Raw genomic sequence first — 27,238 nt, 5'->3', positions numbered from 1 at the left:
TTGGTAGCACGCAGGCTTTAGGATTACAGTATAGCATCTGTAATCTAGTAAATCCCAGCATAGCAACAGCATAAAGTCACCTAAAGTAATATACCTGCTGTAGTGAAGGGACATTTCACCATAATTTATCATCATGGATACACACATTTCACCCGGTGTGTAGCGCTCTCTAGTCTATATTGTCTTGGTGTGAGTTGCATAGTTACAATCATCATCTACGCATTAATCTACAGGTGTTTACTTTCTGTTTTGTTTTTTATATTATTATAATCAAGAAGTAATATCAAAAAAACTAGTTAGTGAGAGCAAGGACATCCAGATTCAAAGACCCATGACAGGCATGACCCAGTGATGTGTGCCTGTGTGAGGATTGTCCGTCCTGTAGGTTAGCTAATTGAAGAAATCTACATAGTTTACTGCTGACTGCGTCCACCAAGCCGGCAGGTGTAGTAAGAAATTCTGGAAACCCTGTATGTCAGGGCTGGGGGGACAACAGGCCTCAAGGGCTGGTGTCCTGCATCAAGATGTGTCCTTGATCCAACAAAGCTGATTTAAATGGCTAAATTACTTGAAGTTCTCCGGAGGCCTGGTAATGAACTAATCCTTTGATTCAGGTGTGGCTGACCCAGGGTGAGATCTAAACCTGCAGGTTTTTGCTTTTCAAAAGGTGAGTTTCATTTAGTTTCATTTTATTAAAGAGTCATCGATCATCTCCAAAAACGGCGCAACTCAGACCAACTTTGATTCTGGGCTGAACTGTTCCTTTAACTACAGCAGCACAGCTAGCCAGCTGGATCAGTAGTGAGCCAACACCAGCCTAACAGAACAAAAGATCAGAGGCAAAGATAGAGAGGATGACAAATTTAGGGTGAAGAGAAGAAGAGACAGAAAGGAAGACGAGTGATGAGGAAAAGAAGGAAGAAGAAGAAGAAGAAGAGCAAAGAATGGCGACAGGAGGAGGGGCGTGATGGGAGGCTGGTTTGTTTCATGGACCTTTATAACGTGGTCTAGCCGAGTCAGACACACTCTGACAGCTGACACACACTCCTGCAGCTGCCCCTGCTCCTGGTGCTGAAACACACACGCATATATGTATACACACACACACGCACACAGTTCAAAACACAGACACACACAATATTTGTCAGTAGATTTCTTTGTTGGTTTTTTTCTGTACACACCAAGTCATTTTTGTTGGGGTTAGTCCATGTAACCTCATGCTCTTGTCACATGACCAGTTAATTTCAATATTAGGTGGATCAGTCTGATTCTTCTGAGACACTAAAGGAAAAGCAGGCTTGCACAATATGGCCTTGACTCATGAAGGGAGGCTCTCATGAGTCACTGCAATGACTAATGTGCTGTTAGTTTCATCAGAGGTAAAACGCTGGCTGCCTCTAATTGTCACCTTGCTTTGGATCATAAGTAAGAGTTTTAGTAAGTAAGCTTGCTCAAACCGGTTCTACCCATTTTAATTCCTGCTTTGCCTTTAAAACAAACATACGCTCGATAAATATGTTTTTTACTGCAGGCATGATCACTTAATCAGAAATAGATGAACAAAAAAATAAACATTATTCTCATGTATATCCAGATTACTCATCATGTGAATAATCTTTAGAGATGTCAAAAAATCCTGCATTTAAAAAAAGTCTTAAAATGAATTAAAGCTACCAGCAGGATGTTAATGTCACCTTCGAGTCTTTAACTCAGCATTAACAGCAGCAGCAAACATTCGTGTTGACGTTTCCGTCTCCGAGTCAGAATCGTTACAACCTTATTAAAGGCTTTGTCGTTTCCTGTGTCAGTCGTGTCCTGCTGCTTCATCAGTGCATCTACAGAGCCGGGATCAGTAGCGAGTGGTGCACTCCTCCTTGTTAGAGGCTCTCCTGACTTTGACGTGTGAGATTAGCAATAAACAGCACACAGACTACATCGGTGCGTCACAGCTCGACAATTACAAGACCTCGACTGGCCACGGTACATCTCTCTGGCTGGCAGGGACAGCACAGTGCAGTACAAGCGATGCACTGAAATGTTACCACAAATCAGACCAGAAGTCTGGTTTGTTGGTGTTAAGGACAGCAAAGCCTTCTAAAGTGACTAAAACACTTCAAGCCTGCAGGTTAGTATTCTCACAAGAGGGTGTACAGTGTTTTAGTTCAAATCATTCCTCTGATAATCTGCCAAATCAGGTCCAATCAAAATGCAGAACCCACTCCTTCTTCCAGATTTTGCCATTAATGGCTTAGTGTTAACTGCAGAATTTGATATTGTTTTATATTAGAGTATGTCCCAGCTGCAGTACCACCCCAGTCCAGCAGTGGCAGTGTGCTCTACCTGTCTCCCTCTCTGTTCCTCCTGAAGCTGGCGTCGCAGGGCATCTATCCTGGCACAGTGGTTGGCATAGAACTCACACAGAGACTGGCATGGGAAAGGGAGCAAAAGGCCAGTATAGGAAATAAAATAAAAGAGTAGAAAATATAGAAGGAAGGGTTTATTATGTGGAATAAACAAAGAGTAAAACAGGGAGAAAATGAATGCAAGAAATACAGGTGGAAGAAACGGGAACAAAATATAGACGAGGACAGCCAATAGAAGCAGAAAAGGCAGAAGGTGCATTGTGCCGGATGAGGCACAGCAGAGTGACAAGAGAAGATTTCAGGGAGAGGAAGTGGCGTAGAAAGGAAGGTGGAGGGAAGGATAGTCAAATATCGATTATGTCTCAGTGGCCTCTGCCTCTGTTTGCAAAGAATAACACCACTCAGAGACGGCTGCGTGTTCCTCTGCAGAGAAATGGTTACATACGCCGCTTATGCGTTTGCTCCTATGCTGCTAGGCTTTACCCAATCACTGCATCGTGGTTTTTACACTGAATCCAACTGAGAGTCAACTTTATTAGATTAGCTGCAGGAAAATCAGTTTACTGTGGTCTGTTTAGTCTCTGCTATTCTCCCTTTCTTCTCATTCTCCTCCTTGTTTAAGCAGACTGTTTCTCCCCTCTCTGACCTGTCTCGCTGTCCGGGGTAAATCCAGAGGAAATAAATAAGAAACGGGGACAAAAGGTGCTCTGGGACACGTAAACAGACTGCAGTGATCCAATTCCGGAGGAATAAAATCTTCATCTCTCTGTAGTAAACTGTGTGAAAGCTACGCGAAGCAGCTGGACTCAGTGTTCCTGCGTACACTCTCCAAAAACACGACAATCAGCGTTAACACTGAAAACAACAGCAACATGAACACAAACAGAGCAGCAGTCAGGTATAAATAGAACATCAGTAAACATGGAAACTGTGACAAACCAAGCTGTGAGGATGTAGTCATGAGGGATGGACAGGACGTGATTCAGTCAGAAAAACAGCTACTGCGTTAGAAATTACTTTGTTTGCATTTATCTGGACAGAAAACATGCAGCTACTTCACGTCTACGTTACAAGGAAATAAAATATGCTTCTCAGCACCAAAATTAGATTTTATTTACTCTTATAATCAACAGATTTAATAATGTTAGGTTTATTTAAATAGAATAGGCAGTTTTAACAGAGATATATATAAGGTGAATTGGAAAAAGCACGTTAATATCCTCACACTTGTGTGAAAACACCAATGGAGCGCAGCTTCCAAACAAAAATGAACAACAACAAGACAAATATCACAGTGTGCATCAAACGTCTCATTGTAACATAGTATTAGATTCACATCTGTTATTTTTATGTTAAACTCTTTTAATTTATTAGGCAAACCACATAATACTGTGACCTGGCATTTCCTGGCTGGGTTTTTCCTGTGGGGTAATGACACGCGTGAGCACAACTGTTATACATTTTAGTATATTTTATGCTAGAATAAGTGAACCATGATATTAAATAATGGTTAAAATGTCTTTTACGTTGTCTCTTTTGGGGATGCCAACACGTACACAGGAAAAACCCTGCCCAGTATGTTTGTGGCTTTCCTGTCCTGCATGGTGTTGTTGATCATTTGTCTCTTTACCTTCAGCTGAGTGTTGAAAGCGTCTATTTCTAGCAGTTTGGCCCTCGTCTCTTTCTCCACAGCATCAAGCTGCTCTCTGAGCTGCTGTCTGCTCATCTCTTTCTGCTCGACAGCCTTCTGCAGGGACGAAAGACTATCACCTAAGTACACACACACAGACAGCATGAGACAGCAGCAAGTTAATAAATCAAAGTTTCCAAGCTACGCAGTAATTAGCAGAACAGACAGTTAACAAGGTAAAACGTACGCACTCCTAATCCCTTTTAAAAATTGTAATATCTGAAACAAAACATTTACTTTGAACGTTTTTATCAGAAACAAAATATGGCATCACAACCAAGGTTAAAACATTTACCTTAAACTAAAAACTAGATGCTAAAAAACATTTGAGTTAACTAAAATGAAAATAAAAGCGCCACCCCTCAGCCTCCGAGTAGACCCACCTATGGTATCAGTTTCAAAATCGCGCCGTTATCGCGTTCACAAACTACAAACTTCCATAAGCCTTTTGCGACTGAGGGATAAAAACGCAACTGAAACAAGAAAATCTCCTCTGGAAACTGAAACTAAACTGAATTAAAAAGTGGGGGAAAAAAAGAAATTAAAAGTCGTAGCGACGAAATTTCAGCTGTTCCACAACAAGAATGAATGATAATGTTTGCATGTGAGCCGAGTGTCTGCGGTACTCACGGTGCAGACTGTTCTGCTGAACCTGTTTCAGCTGCTCGTTCAGACTCTGCTTATCAGGAATGAGCCTCCCCAACCACTGCTGGGAGTCCTGCACGCAGCCAGAAAGACCAGCAGAAAGGGTTAACACGTACACAGTAATGAGCCGGTCGTCAGTGGGGTCAGAACTGTATTCTTTTATTCATTAGCTGCTGGTTTTGTTTGCTTGGCACACCTGCAGCTGTTGTTGCAAAAGCGTGATTTCAGTGATGCGCGTCTCTCGGGTCTGGTTCGTCTGCTCCACCTCTTTCCTCTGATTCGACAGACGAAACCGAACATCCTTCAGTTTACCCTCCAACTGGCTCTTCTTGTCATTCTGGAGGAAACACACAGACAGAATAGATCACATTTAATACTTAAAAACAGTGAAATCCAAACTCGAGTCATGTTGATGGAAGATAAAATCTTTAATTTAGCTTTTTCTGTTGTGGAAAAAGAAAAAAGGTCTGGATTAGCTGCTCTAATCTGTGTGGATTCATGTTTGACCCCACGTTTCAGCCACTTTTCACAGATTTATTTTCATCTTCTATTCATCACTTGCTGAGTTTGATTCTTCATCAGAAGAGACCCTTTAGCCTCATGAAAAACACGCCTCCACTTTACCAAATATCTCCTCAGGGCAGAAGAATGAGATAACACTTAACCTTAATCCTGTAGCTTTATTAGCAGTGATTAGTCTGATTTAATGAAAACATCAGTTCATAAATGCTGAAGTTTCCATCTTTTTCTTCCAAATTAGAACACTGAAAGGAAAAAAGTAGAATCCCAACTTTCTATTGTCACATTATCAGCTGTGTCTGACCTACTGACACTAACAGTCTGACAAAGAGGCAGGACAGTGATCAACCAGCAGCAGTCTGATGGTTTCGTGCAACGACGATTCTGAGAGTCAGTTACTTACTATAGATGGCAGACAGTTGGTGTCGTAAGCCACCGCCTCTGTTCAAAGATGGTCGTTCACAGTGGACATAGATGCTTCTTTGAACAGAGACGGTGGCACCAACTGTCTGCCATCTATAATCCAGTTTTGAGTTCCCTTCCCAGACGCCTTAACGCCCACTCACACCCTGGGCCATCTGACCTCAGGAAATCACATGATAGGGTGGGGCCAGGTTTCACAACGAGCTCACCAGAAACCCTGGCTGATTGTGACCCACACCCGCTTTCACACCTTGGCTCATGTGATTAGAGGATCATCAGGGGGTCCTTTTGTCCCTCTTTGGGGGGTCACTCCCACTGGGTTTAAATCTGGGACTCTCCACCATTTGACCTTAGAACTGAAGAAGCTTCTTGAATGAGAGGTGAAACATCTTCAAGGAACTTAAAGTCCAGACGCTTTTCTTTCCAAGCTCCTTAGACTATGATGACCTGGATGACTGAGAACCTTCACAGACATACTGAGTATTTTTGATTACCAGAGCCTCCAGCTCAAACTCCAGCGTCTTCTTCCTGGCTTTGAGCAGAACTATGCTCTCCTGCTCTCGGTTTCTCTGAGTCAGAAGCTCCTGCCGCCGCTGACGCTCCCACTCCAGCTGACGCTGGCGCTCTAACTCTCTCTTAGCGGCCTGCCACACAGACACAGAAAGTTCTGTTTACGCTCAGGACGCAGTTTTATAAAGAAACTGCACAACAACACAAAAGACTGGAGGTTAAACATTATATACATATAGTACATCATACACTTGATTACACATGACTAGTTATCTGGTGCAGCGGTGTGAATCGGGCACTTTGCTGTGAGTGATTTTAGGGGGGGGTTGGTGTGCGCTTGTATGCAGCACTAATTACAAGTTTGCAGCAGTTATGCTTCAGCCCAGCTTTGGCTCTTTAATTAAAATGCAGATGTTCCCTCTGTCTCTCTATCATACCTCTCGCCTCTCTATCTCTTTGCGCCTCTCTTCTTCTCTGTGCCTCTCCAGCTCTCTCTGCTTCTCCAGCTGTTTTTCTAGTTCCTGTTGCCGTCTCCTCTCGTGCTCCAGACGCTCACGCTCCTGAAGCACAAACGTAGAGAAATGAGCTGGCAGAACAAACAAACCGGTATTTGTCACGCGTCACCCCGATGCGTTTCCGTATCCTCCAAGTTTCAAGAGTTGAATTAAATAATTTACTGACGCAGGAGATTGTAGCCAGAACTTTGAAAGCGCTGTTTATTTTACGGCCTCATAAAGAAGCCTTAAACCATGAGCAAATCAAATGTGCAGTGCACAGTGAAAAGAGCAAACCTTTCTCTCCTGCTCCTCCCTCTCCAGGGCAGCCAGCCTCTCCTGCTCTTTCCTCTGTTGCTCCTGCAGGGCCTGACGTCTTTTCTCCAACTCCAGATTCCCTCGCTCAAAGTTTTCCCTCTTCTTATCCTCAAATGTCACTGCAGGGAGACAAAGAGGACGTTTATGAAGTGGGCTATGATAGATGGTTTGTAAATTATTTAACTGAAACTGCTAGAACCATTTTAGATGAGAGGAAGAAGCTTGAAAACAGAGCCGACTACACAAGCACGGTTAGGTTCTGTCAGCATAATGAACACTGTGGCCACAAAAAGGTCAAAAAGAAAAACACAGGTCACATAATATTAGTTTATTACAAAATTACTGAAGGTTGCAGAAGCCAAAATAAGTCAATGATGTCTAAACGTCAGTAGCAGCTCAGGGTGAATCTAATTCCACTTTGGCCAGTAATAAAACAGCGTGTACTCGCTGGTTAGGACGAATCACCTGGTAATTTCTTATCTTGGCTGGTCTCCGTCTCCTCTTCCATCTCCTCCTGGACGCTTTTCTGGTCCGACTGAACGCTGTCGCTGCGCACACGCCTTTCACACACAGGGACGAACAACGACCGATCAGATCTTTCAACCTTTATCATTTAAAATAAGCAATGCCGCACAAAACAATAATCGAGTATTCCATCTTTGCATTTAGCATGTAACAAGTGGTCAGCTGTAGGGGCACTGAAGGAAAAGAACTATTAAAGATCGAGGGGCAAATGCCAGAAACAAATATAAAATGTTTTAATTAAAGTCATAAATTTCAGAGTAATAAAAACCAAACCTGCAAGACATTTTTTTCCAGTGCAGGGATTGCAACACTTCACTTTGTAATGCTGAATCAGAATAAAACTCACATATTTGATCACCTGACATCATTAACTCCAAAGAAACCTTTTTGAAAATGAGAGCAAAGTTAATACTGACTGTCTATTTTTACTATTATGTGGTTATTATATGATTGTAAGGTCCCTGCACACAGACTCCAGCTGCACACAGAGACCAGTGTGGTTAGTTCAGGTCGAAGGAAAACTCATCGTCTGCCTTAATGACATGACTGGAGAGAGGTGGTGCTGGTGTTTCTTATGAGCTCATATGTGTGTAACAGTCTCATCAAGAAGTAATTGTTAAATACCAGTGCAGATTAGTATGACCATTAGGGGTGCAACGATATTCGCATCGATATTGAACCGTTCGATACAGTGCTTTCGGTTCGGTACGCATATGTATCGAACAATACAAAATTTTTAATTTATTTTATCAACTTTCCTTCTGACGATGCTGTCTGTGTTGAGCACTCAGTGGATCTGCGCTCGACAGTGCAGCCTAGGCGGAGTAGTCGAACGCAGATTCACTGAGCGCAGGGCAAGCTAGCGAGACAGGAGTTAAGCTGTCGTTGCAACATGGCAAATTGAACCTCCCCCACCCTCATTCAGATCTGGCGTTTGGAACTATTTTGGTTTTCATGTGACGTATGACCCTGAAGGTAAGCGAGTCATGGACTAAAGTAAAACAGTATGTTGGATGTGCCATGCAATGCTCAATTACATGGGTGGGAACTAGTGCGTTAGCACAGTTAGCTCGTTAACATGTTGGCCGTCCAGCCCCATGCACGGGGCGATCCGCGGTAGCTCGTTAACGGAGATTTGCTGTGTTGTGGCGTTAACGTCATTTCAGATTAACGCTGACAGCACTAGTGGGAACACAACGAATATGACTGCACATTTACGCCGACATCATCCTAGTGCAAAGACAAGTGGAAGCAGACAAAAACAACAAGCATGCTACAAACTTTAGCCGAGTCATTTAGACAGCCGTTAGCACATGATTCTCCTTATGGGGACCTGATATGTTTAATATGCTGCTGAGAATATAGCCCAGAAGAAGCGTATAGTATAGCTTTTATTTTGGAAAGAGACATTTCTCTGTAATAAACTCTCTTTTCCAAAGATGAGTGATTTCTCCATCAGATAGATTTATTATTTTAATTACTTTGTTGTTTCAGCAACATTAAATTTAAAAACTGTACTTTTGAGTTAAAATATATATTTATACTTTTAATAAATGACAAATTAAAAAGGCATGAACATTGTTTTTTGTATCGAAAAAATATCGAATCGTGACACCAAAGTACCGAACCGTGATTTTTGTGTATCGTTGCACCCCTAATGACCACATGTAACCTCTGTGCTCAGTTCTAGCTTCTTTTTTCTTTTTTTAAATGTTTGGAGGTTGATTTTTTGGTTCTTGTTTAAGTGACCAGCACATTGTCAGTAACATCCTCGTGTTTAGTTCAGCATTTACCTGAATGATGGTGGGAGGTATTCTGGAGGTAACACAGGGGGCAGCGGTAACCCTGACATAGCCATATCTATGAGGTGCATAGCTAAGATAAACTCCTCAGCTGTCAGTTTTCCATCCTGGTCAATATCTGAAAGACTCCTGAGGGGAAAAACATGAAAGGAAAAAGTCAGATTTAAAGGACTGCTGTTTTCTGTTCTGATATGGAGGGTTAAATTCAAGTGTACTCACCATATCGTGGCAAGCTGGGTCTGAGGAAGACTGGACTGCATCAGGATTGTGCGAGCCTGGGGACCTGAAACACAGACGTACATCAAATGTAGAGAAAGACACACACATTTACATGCAAACATAACAGAAACATGATGACAATCAACAGCATGTGAGTGTGTGTGAGTACCAGTGAGGTGTCCACTCATCATCTTGTCATGGGAGTTAAAAAGCTGTCTGTACTTCAGCCTGGAGGACTGAGGAACTGCCCAGTCAGCAGGGGGCTGAGCACTGGGAGGAGGACAACAGAATAAAAAGCAAGAATGAGAAACCAATGAGATTTTATAATTAAAGAAAAAACTACATGCTACGAAGGACTATAGGTTCAAGTGCACAGCAGACTTTTACATGAACGTAACAGCTAAATTCACCAAGTTCAGAATGGTGCAAACATTTGGATTGCTTGACCTACCCAGCAGCATCAAAGGACGAGCCCTTCTGCAGCTTGGTACTGGCCCGATTAAACGAAGAGGGAGCTGAGAGCGACAGAGAGGAGTGCATTTTAGGACTTGGTGAACTGCATGTGTTGTTGTGTAATTTTACTAAGAAGCCTCTAACTTAAAAACAAAATAGTGACCCGTGTCTTAGAAAAGCATTCATGCAGAGATAAGAGAGCGTGTGAATGTCTGAAATGTAAATACATTAAGCTTGTTATGTGTAAATACAAGCTTAGCGATGGAACGCATCACAAAGATGTGACGACAATGCTCTCCACTGTTACCTGGGTGGGAGAAGCCTGAGATAGGCTGTATTATGCCCGTGGGAGGAGCTCCGTTGGCAATGGGCTGTGGGAGGGGTGGCGGCGCAGACGAGACGAGTGGGGGCGAAACCCCGACGGGAAGAGGAGGCAAGGGGAGCGGGGGCACGCCGGGCAGAGGAGTAGCGATGGGTGCCATGGGAGGCATGCCTGAGTTAAAAACAGAGCGAGAAGACAAGATGATGCTGTCTGTACACACAGGGAAGGAGGCAGGACCATTATCACTATATATGAGTTAATTTAAAAGACAATTATTTATTATAAGTTATCTGCAGTATTTTTAAGAAATGAAGATGCCCCATGAACTGTCCTGACTCCAATGATCTGATCCAACTGCTTTTTCCTTGACACTTCTGAGCCCTCGTAACATCAAAGGTTCAGGAGATAAATTTGTGGCTGATCAAAACAGGTTTATATCAAATGAAATTTTCAATCAGCTCATCTTGTAGAAGAGATTCATTTAGTTTCTTTATAAATTGAATAAATACAGTAACAGGTATTGCTGATTCTCAGAAAAACGGGAAGGTGCTCACTTATTTTTCATGGAATTAGTTCAAGTGTCAGTCTTACCAAAACCAGTCTGTGGGGGTAAAGGTAGCGGGGGTTGTTTCATACTGGGAGGAAGCGATGGGGGCAGAGGGTGACCCTGTAGTTTCAGCTTGATGAGCTTCATTGCGATTGAGAACTCGTGGATATCCATTCGGCCATCGCTGTTCATGTCAGCCAGAGCCCTGCAGATTCACACAGAGCATGAGCACTTTAAAACATTAACGAGGGGTAAAATCTGACATGGATTAAAAACCACTGGTGCAAAAAAAAAAAAAAAAAAACTTAGACAATAGTCTGCAACTTTTAAAGGAGAGTAATAAATGAGCTGACTAATTCCTGGCTATGTGACTCACCATATTTGGGCGAGGACGGGCGGGGGAAGCCCTGATTGGAGAAAGAAGTTCCTGGCCTGGTCACCTGACAGACAGACAGACAGAATGTGAGATCACCACAGAGCCCAGAGAATCTAAATGTAAACGACCTCTGACCTTTATTACAATGTCAACTAAATCATAAAATGCAGATAGTCAAACCTTATTGAAGTTTCTCTGAATCAGTAAAACATAATCTATGATATGAAATGGCTTCCAACTTTTCATTCTTGAACTAAAGCAGCTTTACATGACTCACAGTCCAAAACGTTGTTGGTTTTTTTGGTTTTCTTTTTCTCTTAAACTGGGACTCAAATTCCCGTTTTCCAACCCTGGGGTAGGGTCTGGGAGATAAGCCAATCATTGGTGAGCTATGGCTCTTGTGCAGGTACACAAGCAGAAGCAGGGCAGTGATCAGCGGGGTGTGATTGACATGTAGATGCTAAACAATGCCAAAGGGTTAGATCAAGGGTCCTGCAGACAACAATGGTCCAACTCCAGGAGGTGAGAAACTGCCTCCTGACGTTACTCGATTACAAAAACAAATAGATTAGAAGCTCTAGATAAACAGTAACAGGTTTTGTAGGCGGTGTTTCCTTAGCATGTTAATTAAGAAGCAACACAATGTGTAATAGTCAAACAACAGTGAGTCTGCCCCTTGATTCTTCATCTCCTCAGCTCATCCTCTGTCTGAAACAAGCTCTTTTCCTTCTCCCTTTAATGTTTCGGGTAAGCCTGGCACTTTGATCACTGTTCCCGAAAACTGTGACAGCAACTCAGCCATGTGACCGTTTTTCTCATGCCTGACTCAGGAAAAATAAATCATCACATCAGCACTGGAAGAGAAGCAGAAGTCATTGAAACAGGAAACAGTTTTATTTTTTTGGTTGCAACAATCTCCGTCTGCCTCATCACGGGAGTCTGTGCGCCTGCACTCTTACATCATTAAAGTGCACACAGAGACCGACCCGCTTGAAAAACTTGTGCGTCCAGTCTGACCAAAGCAACAGTTGTGAAGTTGCTTTTGGCACATGCTACCTGTTCTTAAGTACAACATCAACTGCCTGTGAGTCAACTGTCTTCTGATTTGCTGCCCGTCACAAACAGCTTGGGAAGAGCACGTGGGGTGGAGCTCTTTCGGTCAAAGATATCCACTCTCACTGACTCACACAGAGAAAGGAGAAACAGCTGCCTGAGAGTGACCGTTTAAAGCAGTCTGATGCCTGAATGAAGCTTTGCCTCATTATGTGTTAAATTACAGTTAAAGTTTGTCTTTATTCTTCAAATAACAGCATTTAAGCAAATATCTGAACAGCTGTATTTGTGAGGCACATTGAGATTTTGAACTGGATGAATTTACTATTAAATTGCAGTCATGGCTCTAGTGGCTGTGATGATTTCTCCTAATGAAGTCCAGTTTTCTTTGATCCAACCACATTTCCCACAACGCACATCGAGCACTTAGGACATTTGACACCTGGACAGCAAGTTCCCCACAGAGCCAATAATAAAACACGTGACACTGGCATTGTGCATGCCCCTATCACCCCTTACCCATGTTTGTGTGAGAGCGAGAGAGTGTTACCTGTGATGAAACCCCCAGCAGTCGGAGAGAGGCTGTGAAACTGCTGGTCATGTTTGGCTCTCTCGTCCACAGAGATCAGAAACACATCTGGACCTAACGCATCCATAAGAAACAACAAACACACACAGAGCCAGTTACAACCACAGAGGTCGAGCCCAAGTCAGATACAGACAGGAAGAAAAGGGAGGCTTGAGAGGAATGCATTAGTCATGAGTCTCACTTCCTGTTATATAGCTCCTATAAGGGTTGGACAGAGTGCCAACTCAGAGATGAATGGATGAGGAACTGAGTGCGTAATTAACATGCGAATTCAACCAATTCATCAGCAGTTGACAGAAATAATGTGAGCTTCTCTCATCACTGAGTTTACTACTTAAAAAGCCATTTCTGCTTCACCAGCCCTCATGCTCTACCCTCAGCTATAAAGATGTTGTGATACAACGTGCTGGTGTTAACTGTGATACAGAAAATTATTTAACAAAGATAAGATAATCCAGTTCCAGCACAGTTACAGTGACAGGCGGTAACTTTGCAGTTTTGGTGGCTCTCTTCTCTTTACAGCCTTTCAGTTTCTGCCATTGTGCAGCCACAGCTTTTCTGAACACTTCACAGCTGACTAAAGTAAAGTGACCGCTGCTGATGGCATTCATGTTTCTACTGCTGAAGAACGTTACACAGTGCAGCAAACCCACGAAAATCCCACAGAGAGCCCCACAAGGGACAAAGTAATAATTCAAGGAAATTAAGAAAGAAGATAAAAGAAGGAACAGGGTGCAAAAGTTTTGTTATAACTATAAAAGACACCACACGATGAAAAAAAGAATATCTCATGTATTTGCACACTACATATATATGGTGTGTATGCCCTTTTTTTAATACTATACATTTAAAATACAAGAACAGGAATTTAAACTACACAATATCCATCTTTTCTTGCATAAATCCATATTTTCTGTAAATCGCACTACCTTTCTACCATTTGTCTTACTTCCATTTACTTGGAAGAGAAGGGAGTTAAATGTTTAGTGAGTCATTCTAGTTCATTGGAAAATGAAAGACAAATCACTGCGGACTGAAAGTCATTTCTCTGTAACTGTTGATAAAAATTATACTTGTCGGCTGTCTTTTGTGCTGGAAGCTTCTGCCACAACATTTCAACAGAAACACAACAATTATCCTGCTGGCAATGTGTTTTTTAATTCTCTTCTATTTTTATTAAAGAAAAAACTGTACAAACATTCATTCAGCCTCAAATGCTTCTAGCTGCAGAGATTTATTTCCAGCATGTTCCCCTGATGACAAAACGCAAGCAATGCTGGTCCTCATTCAGTGTAATGTGTTTTGGGTGACAGCTCACAGTCTATGGTCTGACAAATCTCAGTCTGTGTGCTTTTTAACTATTCGACTTAGTCTGCCTTTGCCTCCATCTCTTAGTTGTTGTGATGGGAGATCTGTCTCTTTGGCTACAATTTTAGAACAACTTGGTTGTTGTTTTCTTTGACAGGAGCTACATCCACTCATAGCCACTCAGCTACAGTGCTCCCCAAAACTATATTACCAGAAAAGTAAAATTAATTGTTTTACTACTTGGCATAAAATGGGCATAAAACAAATATATCTGAAAATATAAGAACAATGTAAGTATCCAAAGTAGCAACAATATCAGCTTTGCTGTACGGCTAACACACTATTTAGAGGGCGTCATGTGAGAGACTTTATTCTACTTCAAAGATGTGGTTTGTCTGATGAACTCTTGATGTCATTTAGCTTGACTGAGAGAAAACGTTCACTATAGCTCTCTGTTAAGTCAGCCACATGTAAATACTGACCTGTGAACGTGGTTGGGAACTGTGCCATGGTTCGCTCAGTCTTCTGCAGCTACACAACACCTGAAACAACACATTAAGAAAAACAGATGAAAGTTTTATCTGATCGAACCAACAAAACCTGTTCACCTCAACACTATTTCTCTAGTGAACCAGAAAAATGCTTTTATTGTGAAGGAGCCAGCCTCTGTGTGCGAGGTCAGCAACCCAGCAAGATGTTTAAAGGACAAAACAATGTCTGGTCAACAGCCAAAGGTGGTGACACAGTGGACAAACTCAGTGAGGGGGAAGCAATTTTCCAGTCCAGTCTGGAGCTCATTTTCCTCTCTGCTGTCTTTCTTTTGGGTCTCCATCCCAGTGATCCTTACACGCTTACACTTACTAACTTTTAAAGAAATTTATCTGGATGTTTTCAAATGTTATGTTTAAAAAAAAATCTCCAGTTGTCATCTGTTCAGACTGCATCCAGTCAGAGCACATTAGCTATGCTTGTGCATGTCAACAGGGCAGCAAACTTCTCTTCATGCAGAGCAGGCTGAGCCTGAGCGCAGTCACTTGTTTTCAGGACCACTTTGCTTCACCAGGGCTTCCGCGCATTTTAACAAGAACAGTTTTTAGAACATAATGCATGCAATTAAAACCTAGTTCACCTTCAAAAAACATAGAAGAAATTCATTGGTTTTATAAGACTAATCTACAGCTATCCTCCAGAGCTCCTCTGCTTCTAATGTCTTAGATGTAAAAGGCGTCTGGAGGTTGTTTAGTGGAGGAGCAGAGCGGGGCGCCAGACTTTGGTGATAGTCCAGATCTGACTACACAATAACACTGAGCAATGACCCACACATAAAAATACCATCCATGGTAGTGTCTTGGTAGGTACGTTGCAGACTCACACCCACATGTTACAGCTGTGTATCGTCACAAGGAGTTAGTGTCAAAAAATGTGTGAAAAAACAGTAACGTTGGCCACTCATGTTCACAGTGTTGATCCTTTATTCTGCCTCTGATAAACAAGAAGACAGAAGTCATAATAGACAAAGAACATCTTTGTAGTGAAGCGAAACAAGTTAATAAGAAAACTCTCAACTGAAGCCACTGTCTGTGCTTCTCATCAACGCTTTCTGAATATTAAATGTTTTCCTTGTTTTTTCCTGGACTTTATCCTCTTGTGTTCAAGCTGACCTTTCTACCAATCAGCACCCTGCACATGGCAGAGTACAGGCTTTTAGAGGATGTCACCCAAGCATGTTTCCCACAGATAACACTTGACTCATATTGGCCAGTGACAGTTGCTCAGGTATATTCTGTGATTTCAGTTAATTTCTCCATCCGTCTAATATGATGACATGATTGATTTACTAATGGAAAATCCCTTCACTCTCATTATGCACTGTAAAAATGACACGAAATATCGAGCTTGGTTCAAATGCTGCAAATTTGTCCAGTGAAATTACGCAGTCAGTGTAAACGGCTCCATTAAAAATGGGAGGTCGGAGAAATATTTTTAATGACAGAAATATTTGCACAGATTTTACACGCCTGGTGTGAAAAGGCCTTTATTTTGAAAGTTCAGTTGCTGTAACTAGCTAGTTCTAGTCCATCTTGCGTTCCCCTGCAGGCCAGCAGACGGGGTAGTTTTTGTGGTAATCGGACAACTTACACATTCTGGTTACAGTCCCATAATCGCTCTCTCTGCAAATTCAGAAACCAATGCAAAAAGATACCCACATACTATAAATTGTGCATTAGCTGAAGGTACTGCAATTATTTCTGAATAGTCTACACAGCTCGCATTAGTAGTTAATGGTTCCTTGTTGGTTTTATTATAGAACCAAGACACTTTGAGCCAGTGAGCTACAACTGTAACTTCATAAAAGCAATGTTAGCGTCAAATCTAAATAAATATTTTAAAGTCAGTATTTCTTACAGACAACACAGACAGAAAAGTTAGAAAAATAAATGTAACTTATATTTCCTCCAGCACTCTCATCTCTTACAACAACAACAGCTCATGTGTCTGCATTAGCAAAGGCATGATAATCAGATCCAGACCTGCCTCCCACCCCATGTATCACAGCTAGCAGACAGCCCACAATAACAATGTGACATACATTGCAACAGACAAGGACTTAGGACGGGTGGATGAGTATATGTATGTGTGGGTTGTTGACCCTTTTACTGTGCCCAAGCTTCACGCACACAAGAAATTACCAAACAGTGAGGCCAAATTCTGTTTGAGAGTCCAAATCAAAAATTTGCAATTTTTCCATTTAGTCCCACAGGAATCGTGCCACGCATGATAGCTAGAGTTTATTACATTAAGTTCTCAGATGGCGACTCATCAGATTTCAAAACAGCATAAGGACAGATGGAATTTAGTCTACAGTGCTCAAACGAATCATAAAACTCAATACAAAGATGGTTTTCCAAAATCGCTCTGATATTGCTGTATCAATAAGACTGCTAAACCCTTCAGTATGAATCTGTCCTTGGCCGATTGAAGGGCTTGCTGTGGAGTGTGTGTGCCCCACTCTCATCAGAGTGGGAGGACAAAGTAACCAACTTAAGTAGGTCAGAGGAACAAAGCCCACCCCACACACACACACACACGCATGCACGCACACACATGTGGCTCGATATTACACGAAAGAATATTGAAGCAGCTGAGCACCTGCAAACATTTTTGCCTAGTTTAAACAACACACAGGGAGAAGTGATTAAACTTCTAGTCATCTACAGAAAAATGATAGCAAAACACAACAGTTTGGAGGTGATGCTCAACAGATGGTGCCATTTACAAAGAATGGAAACAGGAGCAGAAAGTGTGGGGCTTATAAACTGCTGAATTATTTTTACCTTCCAGCATCTCAAAATCTAGTGAATGAAAAGTCAAGTTGCATAAAGTCCTCACCACAGATTAAGCTGCTTGTGAAACAAACTGACGTTTGTGTACAAGAACCAGTTATACACAAAACCCAAGTAAGAACAAGAGGATCACACCCATCGTGACACTGGAGGAAAAAAATAATAATAGCGCTGTCCAAACATTCGTACTCATTAGGGCTGAACGATATATCGCATTTGCGATAATATCGCGACATGATCAAGTGCAATTTTCTAACCGCAAAGGCTGCGATTATACTGCGATTATATTATACAATTCATGGGCTGCATCCTCCTGAGGCCGCATTTGTAGACCGATTACGTCACAGCGACGCGCCGAAGGCTGTCCAAATTACTACCATATCCCAGAATTCATAGCGCGGCCCAGCCAAACTCCAGTTTCCAGCAATGGCGGCCGCTACTAAGTTTTAAAATTACTCATACTAATCTTTCTGGGTCACAAAATAAACTTTTAACATATTTTCAGGCGAGAAAGTAGTTGTGTAAACATCAAATATCTGCTCGGTTTATCAAGATATCCCATATTTGCAAAAGTGCTTCGACGTTTTCAGAGGCGTCTGCTACCCACCAGCTCGACAGCTAGCCGGGAGCTCGAGGGTTACTGATGCGGCCGAGAACGGCACAACTCCCGGCACATCATTTTCAGATCACCGCGGAGTTTCGCTGCTCGGGTTAAACGTAATATATAAGTCACTTAGACAACCTAAAAATGTTATTGTTGGGCTTTTTTCAGTGTTTTGTTTGTTCGTGAGTAAATCGGTTTGGCTGAGATTAAAGTTATTAGATTAGATAAAATAAAACTTTATTAATCCCCCGGGTGGGTTCCTCCTTGGTTTTCACACAGCTGACTAAACGTCAAACAGAAAACTTATTAAACAGAAGTATGAGACAGTCGAGAATTTACACCAGTGTCTGGTTATATTTTAGATAGCAAGAAGCAGACGGCCGAGTTTATTAAACTCCACCGAGACAGCGGTGACGCTAATCAGAACTAGACCGTCCAATTTCACGCCTTTAAACTTTAAAGGTGTGTTTGTGTGTGTGTTTATACAATTGCTATTATGTTTGCACTTTATGTGTAATGTTACTGACTGCAGAGATCAGTAAGATGTGTGTATTTTTTATTTATTAGTTTTATTTATTTAATATTATTTTTTAATCATATCAGGATAAAGACATTTGTGCCTTCAGTCCTGAGCTAAAGCTGCAGGATGTTAAGGCAAACATATGGAGATGACATCAAATTCAAATAAATGCATCAGGAGACACATATTCAACGGCAAAGGCTCCTGATATGATCTTTAGGCCAGATCCCCCAGCTTACTTTATTCATCAGCACGCACAGCCTGAGTGTGACCTTTCCTTTGCAGAACTGTACGACAAAAACAGGCACAAATCTTTCTGAAACAATAGCAAGTACTGAACAGAAATTAATTTGAAGCCCTTTGTTGCATCGAATCTTTTGTCATATTTATCATGTGCAGTTAAGGGTTTAATGCTCTGTTTACCCCGTATATATATACACAGTAATTGTGGGATTAGTCTCCATAATTAGAGCACTGGGATGTAACTGGAGTCTGTTATCATGGCTTGTGGCAGATGACTGTTTAAGCCCCTCTGTCCCCCCCCCCCCCTCTCTCTCTCTCACACACACACACACACACACACACACACACACACACACACTAAAGGCTTCTGGTTGTCCCTCCCCCTCATTTTCCTGCTGAAGCTCCTGCATTACTGATGCTCCATCCACTCCGATATTCTTATGGCTGTGGACATCCTCTGAACTGTACTGTGCCTCGCAGAAAAAAAAAATGCTGCAATCTATGCTTATAGTTTCCAATTCCCCTCAAGCGCCTTTTCTACTTCTGTCTTAAAGTGAACATGTTGCTCTTAATCAGAGAAGTGAAAAAGCACCTTATGAACACAGCAGTTAAAAGAACTCCTGACACTGCATTCAGCACAGAGAAAATGAAATGAAGAGTAAATGCGATGTTCACTCACAGTATAAACATGGAGATAACACATAATGAATGTCAGTTTTTTAAACATTTACTCTATGATCACTTCACATCACGCTGGATCAAAACTCAGTCAAATCAGACAACAGATTGCTCCACCTGTGATTGCAAACATTGTCAACACAATCTTCTCAATCAGCTCTCCTGTTTTAATTGTTGGTCTAACATGTGTCCACTTATGTCAACTAATCAGGATAACGCAGATCATTTGTTACCATTTTATATCGGTGCTCTTTGATACACCATTTTTAAACTTTTAGTGGGTCAAAAATTCATGTGACAGGAAACACATGGGGCGATCGTGGCTCAAGAGTTGGGAGTTCGCCTTGTAATCGGAAGGTTGCTGGTTCGAGCCCCGGCTTGGACAGTCTCAGTCGTTGTGTCCTTGGGCGAGACACTTCACCCGTTGCCTACTGGTGGTGGAGGGACCGGTCCGGTGGCGCCAGTGTCCGGGAGCCTCGCCTCTGTCAGTGCGCCCCAGGGTGTCTGTGGCTACAATGTAGCTGCCATCACCAGTGTGTGAATGTGTGTGTGAATGGGTGGATGAATGAATGTGTAAAGCGCTTTGGGGTCCTTAGGAACTAGTAAAGCGCTATACAAATACAGACCATTTACCATAAATGTCACATTGTGGAAATGTCACCTGTTATTCACCCGATACTGTTGCGTCACTAATCAAGAGATTATTATTATAATAATAATCACAATTCTAATCATAATTATTATGATTATAATATCATCAAGTAGAATGTGAAGTTGTTTTCTCCAGTTAATATCACAGTACAATGTGATGCATTAGAAAACAGACTTCTTGTAGTTGAAAATCGAGGTCTGGAGCACGACTACCCATGTAACAGCGCCGCTATACTCGACGCTTTGTTTGTGTCCTGGGCTGATTTTGATGTCATTGCGCCACAATCTTCACGCACCTCTCTAAGTAGTTTTCGAGGAAAAAACAACTTACCCACATTAATAATTAATATTTCCCTATATTTTTAAAAAAATAAAAACTCAGCAAATTACTAAACTGTAAAGAAAAGGACGAGCACATAAGAAGGAGAAGCAGAAGATCATTGAATGACAGAACTAAACCCTGATCTTAAGAACATTCATTTGTTATTTTGTTGTTGCATCCTGTCAGATGGCTTAACAGTGACAGTGTTGATATTAATAACTGCAGGCTCCTTGCATGAGTGCTCACACGCGACATACTCCCCCCACATATAAATAACATGTGCATTTTATCAAACACACACCAAGTCCAACCCCCTCCTTCCTCCTCTTCTCACTCACACGTGAAAGACACACCCCGCTCTGAACACACCCTGTGCCACTGACCCCAAGCTCTGCATCCAACACGCTCTACCACATTTTTTATCACGTTGCTGTCAAGAGCTGAGGCTTGATAGGTGGCAGTACCCACTCCCACCCAGCACAAACACAAGATTACCAGAGCAGTGTCAGAGCAGATTATTTAATAATGTAATTATCTTGATAATTGTGTAACTCTGTAAATACAGTATCCTGTTTGAACGGGCCTAAAAGCACTATGTTAAAATGCATTAGATTCTATAATGTGTTTCATTGATTAGAACTAGGAAAAGTTAAATAAATGTATCCACAGACATTTAAGCAACTACCTACAAACCATTTTTTAACCTCAAGAACCAGCATCGTTGAAATATTTTGCAATATTTTATCAGCCTGAAACACAATGGCCCTGCTTACCTCATCGCACACTTTGGAACCGCTGGTACAATCAAGAATAATGCTGGTTGATTTTAGTGCTGCCCAGCTTCAGTTGAAACTGTTATCAATATGCTGACTGCTCTGAATAATTTTAGTTGCCACTATATGAGCTCAGCTTGTGCCACATTATCTGGAGGGGGACCTGCTGCTGCTTCACTCTGGCTGTTGTGCTGGGTAAATTTAATAGGTACAGGGTCACATCTGACATCTATCGGTCTCCTACAGCTGCTCTTAGCTAAAACATTCTTGACCTGTTAGTTCTACTCTGTGTCTGTTTCTGTGGGTGTATTTCTTAAGAGTGGACTTCCCTATTTTTCCCCTTTTTTCTTTTTTTAAAAACCTGAGTTTTACTGTCTTGAGGAAACAGAAATCGGAATACATCAGCTGTGCTGTGAAGTAGAGCAGGGCGATATGACCAAAAATATTTATCACGATATACATTTGAAAATTTGCAATAACGATATAACTGACGATAATTGACGCTAGACAAAATACTTTACAACTCCTCAACTTTATTAGTGCAAAAAAAAAACAACCCATCAATGTTTTTTCACTTAAACAAGCAGCTTTTTTTTAAGTGCATTAAAGTTATATAAAAAATTAACAGTGCAAATGCAAATTCCTTGCTGACAGCTTAACCAAAAGGCATTTCCAGTGGAAATTGGCCGACATATCCTGAGCATAACCATGTATAATATCCAAAAAACTTAAAACGAGTGTTATACACATAATACGTTAATATTATGTTGAAGCACAGTACGTATCACTTGGCGAGGCGCCTGACTACGGTAGCCGTAATGCTCCGACAATCATCGAGCATTGCGCCTTCGTAGCTTAGCAAAGTCGCACTAAAACATTTGACAGATTTTCGAGCGCCGCGCACATAAAATCATTTTGAGGTCAGTAAACACAACCAGAATTCATACAGAAGGCACACGGGATTATAAAGGGCACTGTCGACTTTCAGAAAAATCAAAGGATTGATTTTAAGTGCGCCGTATTTTCCAAAAAACACGGTAATAACGACGGCCCGCTAGCATGCGCTACCAAAAATAGTGCTTTGTTGTGTATCTGACGGACGAAAGCTAAACCAGTTCCACACCACTGACGTTGCAGCATTTTTACAAACCAATTCTGGTTCGTCCGTTTCATTTAACGATCCACTTTCGCCCTTCTCATTCTGCATCGCCGCCATGTGCGTATGTAAACAAAGGCACTGCGCATGCGCGTTTTACCCATATTCTATCGCGATATTTCATTTTCTTATCGTTGCCCAACATTACACCGGTATTACCGTGAACGTTATGATATAGCCCAGCCCTACTGTGAAGCCAGACTGACTCCATTATTTTTAAGTTGTGAAAGTGGAATCAGAGGACCACCATTCCCCATTTTTTGGAATTAAAGTTTATCCACCCGCTGGATTTATTTAGGCAATTTAATCATGGCACCAACAAGAAAAAAAATATTCAAACCAAAAACATTTCATTTCTTGAAAAAAAAAAAGGCCCCTCCTGCTACCAGGGTCCTGGATAACATGTCTTGCCTTCTCCCTGATTAGTAATGCTGCAAAAACTTTAAAATCTGAAGGCAAGACCAACTTCATCAGTGGTACAGCAACTAAAAAGGAAATACAACACTATTCTCACCATGTAGCTTCTTAAATTCTGAGTAGATTTGGAGCCTCACAATTTTGCCTCACTCAAGCTGCTCAAACACTTTTTATCCTGAGATTACTGTTAGTGCTGGTGCTGATTACCTGTTATTCTTGAAATGTGAAATAAAATCTCGTTAAACAATGATTACAAAGCAAGTGATGAACAACTGCGTCATTTGTCCTGTATGTTCATACTGTACATCCTGTATTGTTGTGAATAAACATGTAATAAGGCAATATCAGTGGCAACACCCAATGGGGCAGGGATAGCTCAGTAGGTAGAGTGGTGGCCCCATGATTGGAAGGTCGGGGGTTCGACTCCACTGAACGGCTACCCTGAGGTACCCCTGAGCAAGGTGCCGTCCCTACACACTGCTCCCCGGGCGCTGCACTGGTGGCTGCCCACTGTTTCACTGGGTGAATGGGTTAAATGCAGAGGAACTATTTCCCTATGGGGACTAACACGCACACTTTACTTTACGATGGCTGTGCAGGAGCTTTGAGCTCAAGCTGAAATTCTGACCCTGATACCAAGGTTGGAAATCTTATTTAGCACAAAACTGAGAAATTCCCATGTTACAGCAACCAAAGCAGTAAACAAAGCAGCGAAGGTAGTGAAATGAGAGAATAGAGATGTGTTGAGTTGCAGTTGCAGTATATACTTCCTATATCTGTCCTTCTTACACTGTTAACCGTCTTATCAGGTTAGCCAATGGTATTCTTTGTCATACGGTATGGCAGTATGACTATACAGGGTTTCATCACTGATACATGCATGTACACAGATAAGAAAAAACTCCCAGGTCTCTGGTAGAAGATCAAGTTTACCAAGATAAGCAGATTTGTTAAATGTTGAGTTGGGCTCCAGGTTATGGTTTCCATGTAATAGAATGCAGATTAACCACCTAATCTATCTTAAAACTTTGTCCTTGTTTGTGCACTATACTGTATTTTTTACCCTCTAAAAGTCCTGCAGTTAAAAAGAGTAAATAAAATAAAACAACCAACCCTGTTGAATGGAGCTCTGGGACACACTGGAACAAACTGTTATGCGATGCTGAGATTGATGTTTGGTTAATTATGGTGGGATAGACTCCCCTTGTTTTACAGTATTTTTGATGCATTGATGTCTCCTCCTCAACACCTTTTGAACTCTCGCAGCCCCGTAGAAATCCCACTTCCACTTTCACACCTCACTGTTGGGATGTTGTCTTCGCTGTAGTCTTCACCAGGTTAACGCCGAACATGCTAGATGACATCTAATGCTATCCACTGTTCGTCACACTTTCTAAGAAGTCACAGAAACTCTCCTTTGCCACATATCACTCATATATATCAACATACCACTCATTTGTCGGTCTGTTTGTGCACACACAATCACTTTTTTCAGCTCATCATTTAGAGTCACAATGAAAACACAGAGATAACTAAGAAAAGTCTGTTGTGTCCGACTCATTTTTAAAACCCTTCATGCAGTTAGGTTTATAGGAAACCACAGGTGTGGTATTTTAGTGACCACAGACATATTCACCTTTGTTGCACTGAGCTTCTTCTTTTTCGCTTTATTAGACAACCGTACTGGTTCACCAATTACCACAATAGTTCACGTTCTTTCCATACAATAAATACACTGTTGTGAGCATTGTTTGTGGCTGTTTCAAGCCCTGCCTTCTATCTACAGGAGAAGTCAGGGCTGTATGATATCATATATACATAAAGCACATTTTACAAAGAAATATAAAAAAGGCCCTCCTCTGTGGTAGTTGGGAGATATCTTGGCCAATCTGGTGCAGACAAAATAACCACTGGCAACACGAAGTGAGTGGATGATTTCTTAAAACAAACGACTGAAGCCAGAACCAATCAGGGAAAATATATTGAAATGATTGACTTATGATAGGGATAGGGACTCTAAATACACTTAGAAACAATCAGAGCCTTCGATGTCTACCACCAGTCCACCTCAGATTATCAATACCAATAAAGGAGCCCTCTGCATATGCCACTTTTAAGGCGCATCTCAAACAATGCTTTATCACAAACGAAGCATGTGATCATTTTAAACTCTTTTATTGTCTGATATGTTGTTTGTTTTGTTACATATCTTGACGTTTTTCTTTATCACATAGTTTTATGTGACCTGAACAGTCACAACTGAGGCAAGTTAGCAGTTTTGCTAAACTCTGGCTTGTTAGATCTTCTTGCACTGATGTTCATTAACATGCACTGTCCCTGTTAAATAAACACAGACCTGCCTAAAGCCAAAGTCCAGCACAGACACAGAGAGCAGTTTTAAAAAGATGCAAAACAGATCCTCTCTAGGTATAAGGTTACTCTGATGCATGGCTGCTCCTTTCTACATCTACCATCAGTCTCTGTTGTGAACTGATGGATTCCCTCGTAACTACTGAAAGACTGTTAGCTAGCATTACACAGCATGCTATTCAGTGAGTGCATTTTTGTAAATGTACAGTAATTAGTGCATGTCATTATGTTTTGTTCTGCTGAGGAGAGTTAGCTGTGGATCACATTTTTTGTCTCATGTTAATTTTGTGTGTCAGGTTAACACAGGTCCCCTACCAATAACGACCATTATTAAAATGCATTAGACAGACTTGAAACGCTACATCTGGCATTTTGTCTTTTTACAAGTCTCACGTTATTGAATTTAAATCCTATTACCTGAACATTATCACTGATTAGAACACGCGGAAATTACAATCCCAAACAAGTGTAATAGTGGATGCAGACCCAACAAGCACCAGCCATGAACTGAGTGAGAGTGCAAAGCAGAAATACAACAACACTTCCAAGCAATGTCCAGTTAGGTTAGCAAAAAATAACGTGCTCAGATTTCTTCCTTTCATTCTTAGCCCACTTTCTTCCAGTTTTCATAACAACATCAAAGCAGTACTGGCTAGATTTTCTTTTCTTTTTTTTTAATCAACTCGGGAATGAAACAAGCTCCAGTCCTCCCACCTTCACGACGGCCACTCAGCATCCACGTTACCATGGAAACCAGACCGAGCCGACGAAGCCTAGTAAGCCCTGTCAATCAAAACGCTGATGTTACACCTTCTCTAATGCAGAGGGAGTGTGCTAAATTCTCTGGAAAACAGTAACAGGAAAGATTCGTTTGGCAATCCCTCCTCACTTCCTGCATCATCTCAGCTGGACTCGCTAAATGATGAAGTGTGTCGCTCAACACACACGGGCGATTTTAAGCCCTTTCAGATAGATTATAAAGCACTCGGAGCGTTGTTTTGACTGGACAAGCAGCTGTGGCTAAAATCCGGACTTATATCAGCAAAGGCTAGGCTTACTGAACAAACCACCCTGAGAGCAGCTCTCTGACCTCGCACCGTCAGCACTGTCGTCTCATCATCTTACTCTCAGCCGATCCGGGTACTAGCGACACTCCATATAAACACAAGGAACACGTTTGTGAAATTAAACGTTAGGTCGCAGGCAGGCAATGCAGATGCAGTGATTTAACATTAGCATGCAGGCTAACTATTAACAGTGGGTGGGTAGCATCGTCTTAACAGTTTCCTTACGCTCCGATCTTGTTTCAATAACTAATATCACGCATTTCCTTAAATTCTTGAACATCTCATCACATCACTCATGGAGGCTGATAGGAGTACATCCCACGCCGGTAAAAAAAAAAATCCATTTATTGCCTCTAAAGCTGTCAGTGCAGTTAGCGAGCAGGCTAACCAGTGATGAGCTAACGCCAGCCCGCTCAGGGACATTCTTTCACATCACCCACACTGCATTCGGCTCTTACCTCATAGTTCACTTTCCATCGTTGAATGCTGAATAAATTGGGCAGATGGGTGCTTATGTGACCACACAATGTGGTCTCTTCTCCCAAAATTTGCTGTTTTATCACTAAAACCCTTTCCGGTGAACCTCCCTTGGCTCTGGAATCCTGACCGACTGAGGGACAGCTGGAAAATGGGGTAACGCCACTGAGATATCGCGAGATGTTCTCTCACGGTAAATTACATCGACGCAATCTCGCGAGAACGGTTTTCTTGTCCGGATCACAGGGATTCTCTGCGAAATAAACGGATTAGTAGCGCTCCTGTTGGCAGCTGTTAATTAGAAAATACATACATTCATACATTTTAAGAATAAATTAATAATAATTTTAAAAACTCTTAGCAATAATGTAAAATATGTAATGAATCACATAGATAAATAAATACGACATGGCTAAGATTTCATCCTTGCAGGCAACACATACAGAAAACCAACACCAAA

The 27,238-nt window shown here is 41.6% G+C and overlaps 1 protein-coding gene across 2 annotated transcripts in view; it reads right to left on the bottom strand.

Annotated features, from left to right (window-relative positions):
* The window catches only part of itsn1 (intersectin 1 (SH3 domain protein)), a 49,981-nt gene extending 23,047 nt beyond the window's left edge, over positions 1–26,934 (bottom strand). The window contains exons 1-18 of one of the 2 annotated variants that reach the window (XM_082557487.1): positions 26,760–26,934; positions 14,639–14,698; positions 12,810–12,902; positions 11,207–11,270; positions 10,875–11,035; positions 10,269–10,454; positions 9,960–10,023; positions 9,678–9,778; positions 9,509–9,572; positions 9,281–9,418; positions 7,428–7,522; positions 6,942–7,081; positions 6,588–6,710; positions 6,135–6,284; positions 4,895–5,035; positions 4,684–4,771; positions 3,994–4,133; positions 2,341–2,424 (exon numbers count right to left, since the gene is read on the bottom strand). In XM_082557487.1, the coding sequence (XP_082413613.1) occupies positions 2,341–2,424; positions 3,994–4,133; positions 4,684–4,771; positions 4,895–5,035; positions 6,135–6,284; positions 6,588–6,710; positions 6,942–7,081; positions 7,428–7,522; positions 9,281–9,418; positions 9,509–9,572; positions 9,678–9,778; positions 9,960–10,023; positions 10,269–10,454; positions 10,875–11,035; positions 11,207–11,270; positions 12,810–12,902; positions 14,639–14,666 (1,860 nt within the window). In that variant the 5' untranslated portion in view covers positions 14,667–14,698; positions 26,760–26,934. The remainder of the gene's footprint in view (positions 1–2,340; positions 2,425–3,993; positions 4,134–4,683; positions 4,772–4,894; positions 5,036–6,134; positions 6,285–6,587; positions 6,711–6,941; positions 7,082–7,427; positions 7,523–9,280; positions 9,419–9,508; positions 9,573–9,677; positions 9,779–9,959; positions 10,024–10,268; positions 10,455–10,874; positions 11,036–11,206; positions 11,271–12,809; positions 12,903–14,638; positions 14,699–26,759) is intronic. The other variant, XM_082557488.1, reaches the window with a different exon arrangement.
* Positions 26,935–27,238: the final 304 nt, after the last annotated feature.

This window comes from Aulonocara stuartgranti, assembly GCF_965226115.1.
Source record: "Aulonocara stuartgranti genome assembly, chromosome: 13".
Taxonomy (NCBI): Eukaryota; Metazoa; Chordata; class Actinopteri; order Cichliformes; family Cichlidae; genus Aulonocara; species Aulonocara stuartgranti.
The sequence above is the reverse complement of the archived record's forward strand: the minus strand, read 5'-3'. Positions and strand labels throughout refer to the sequence as shown.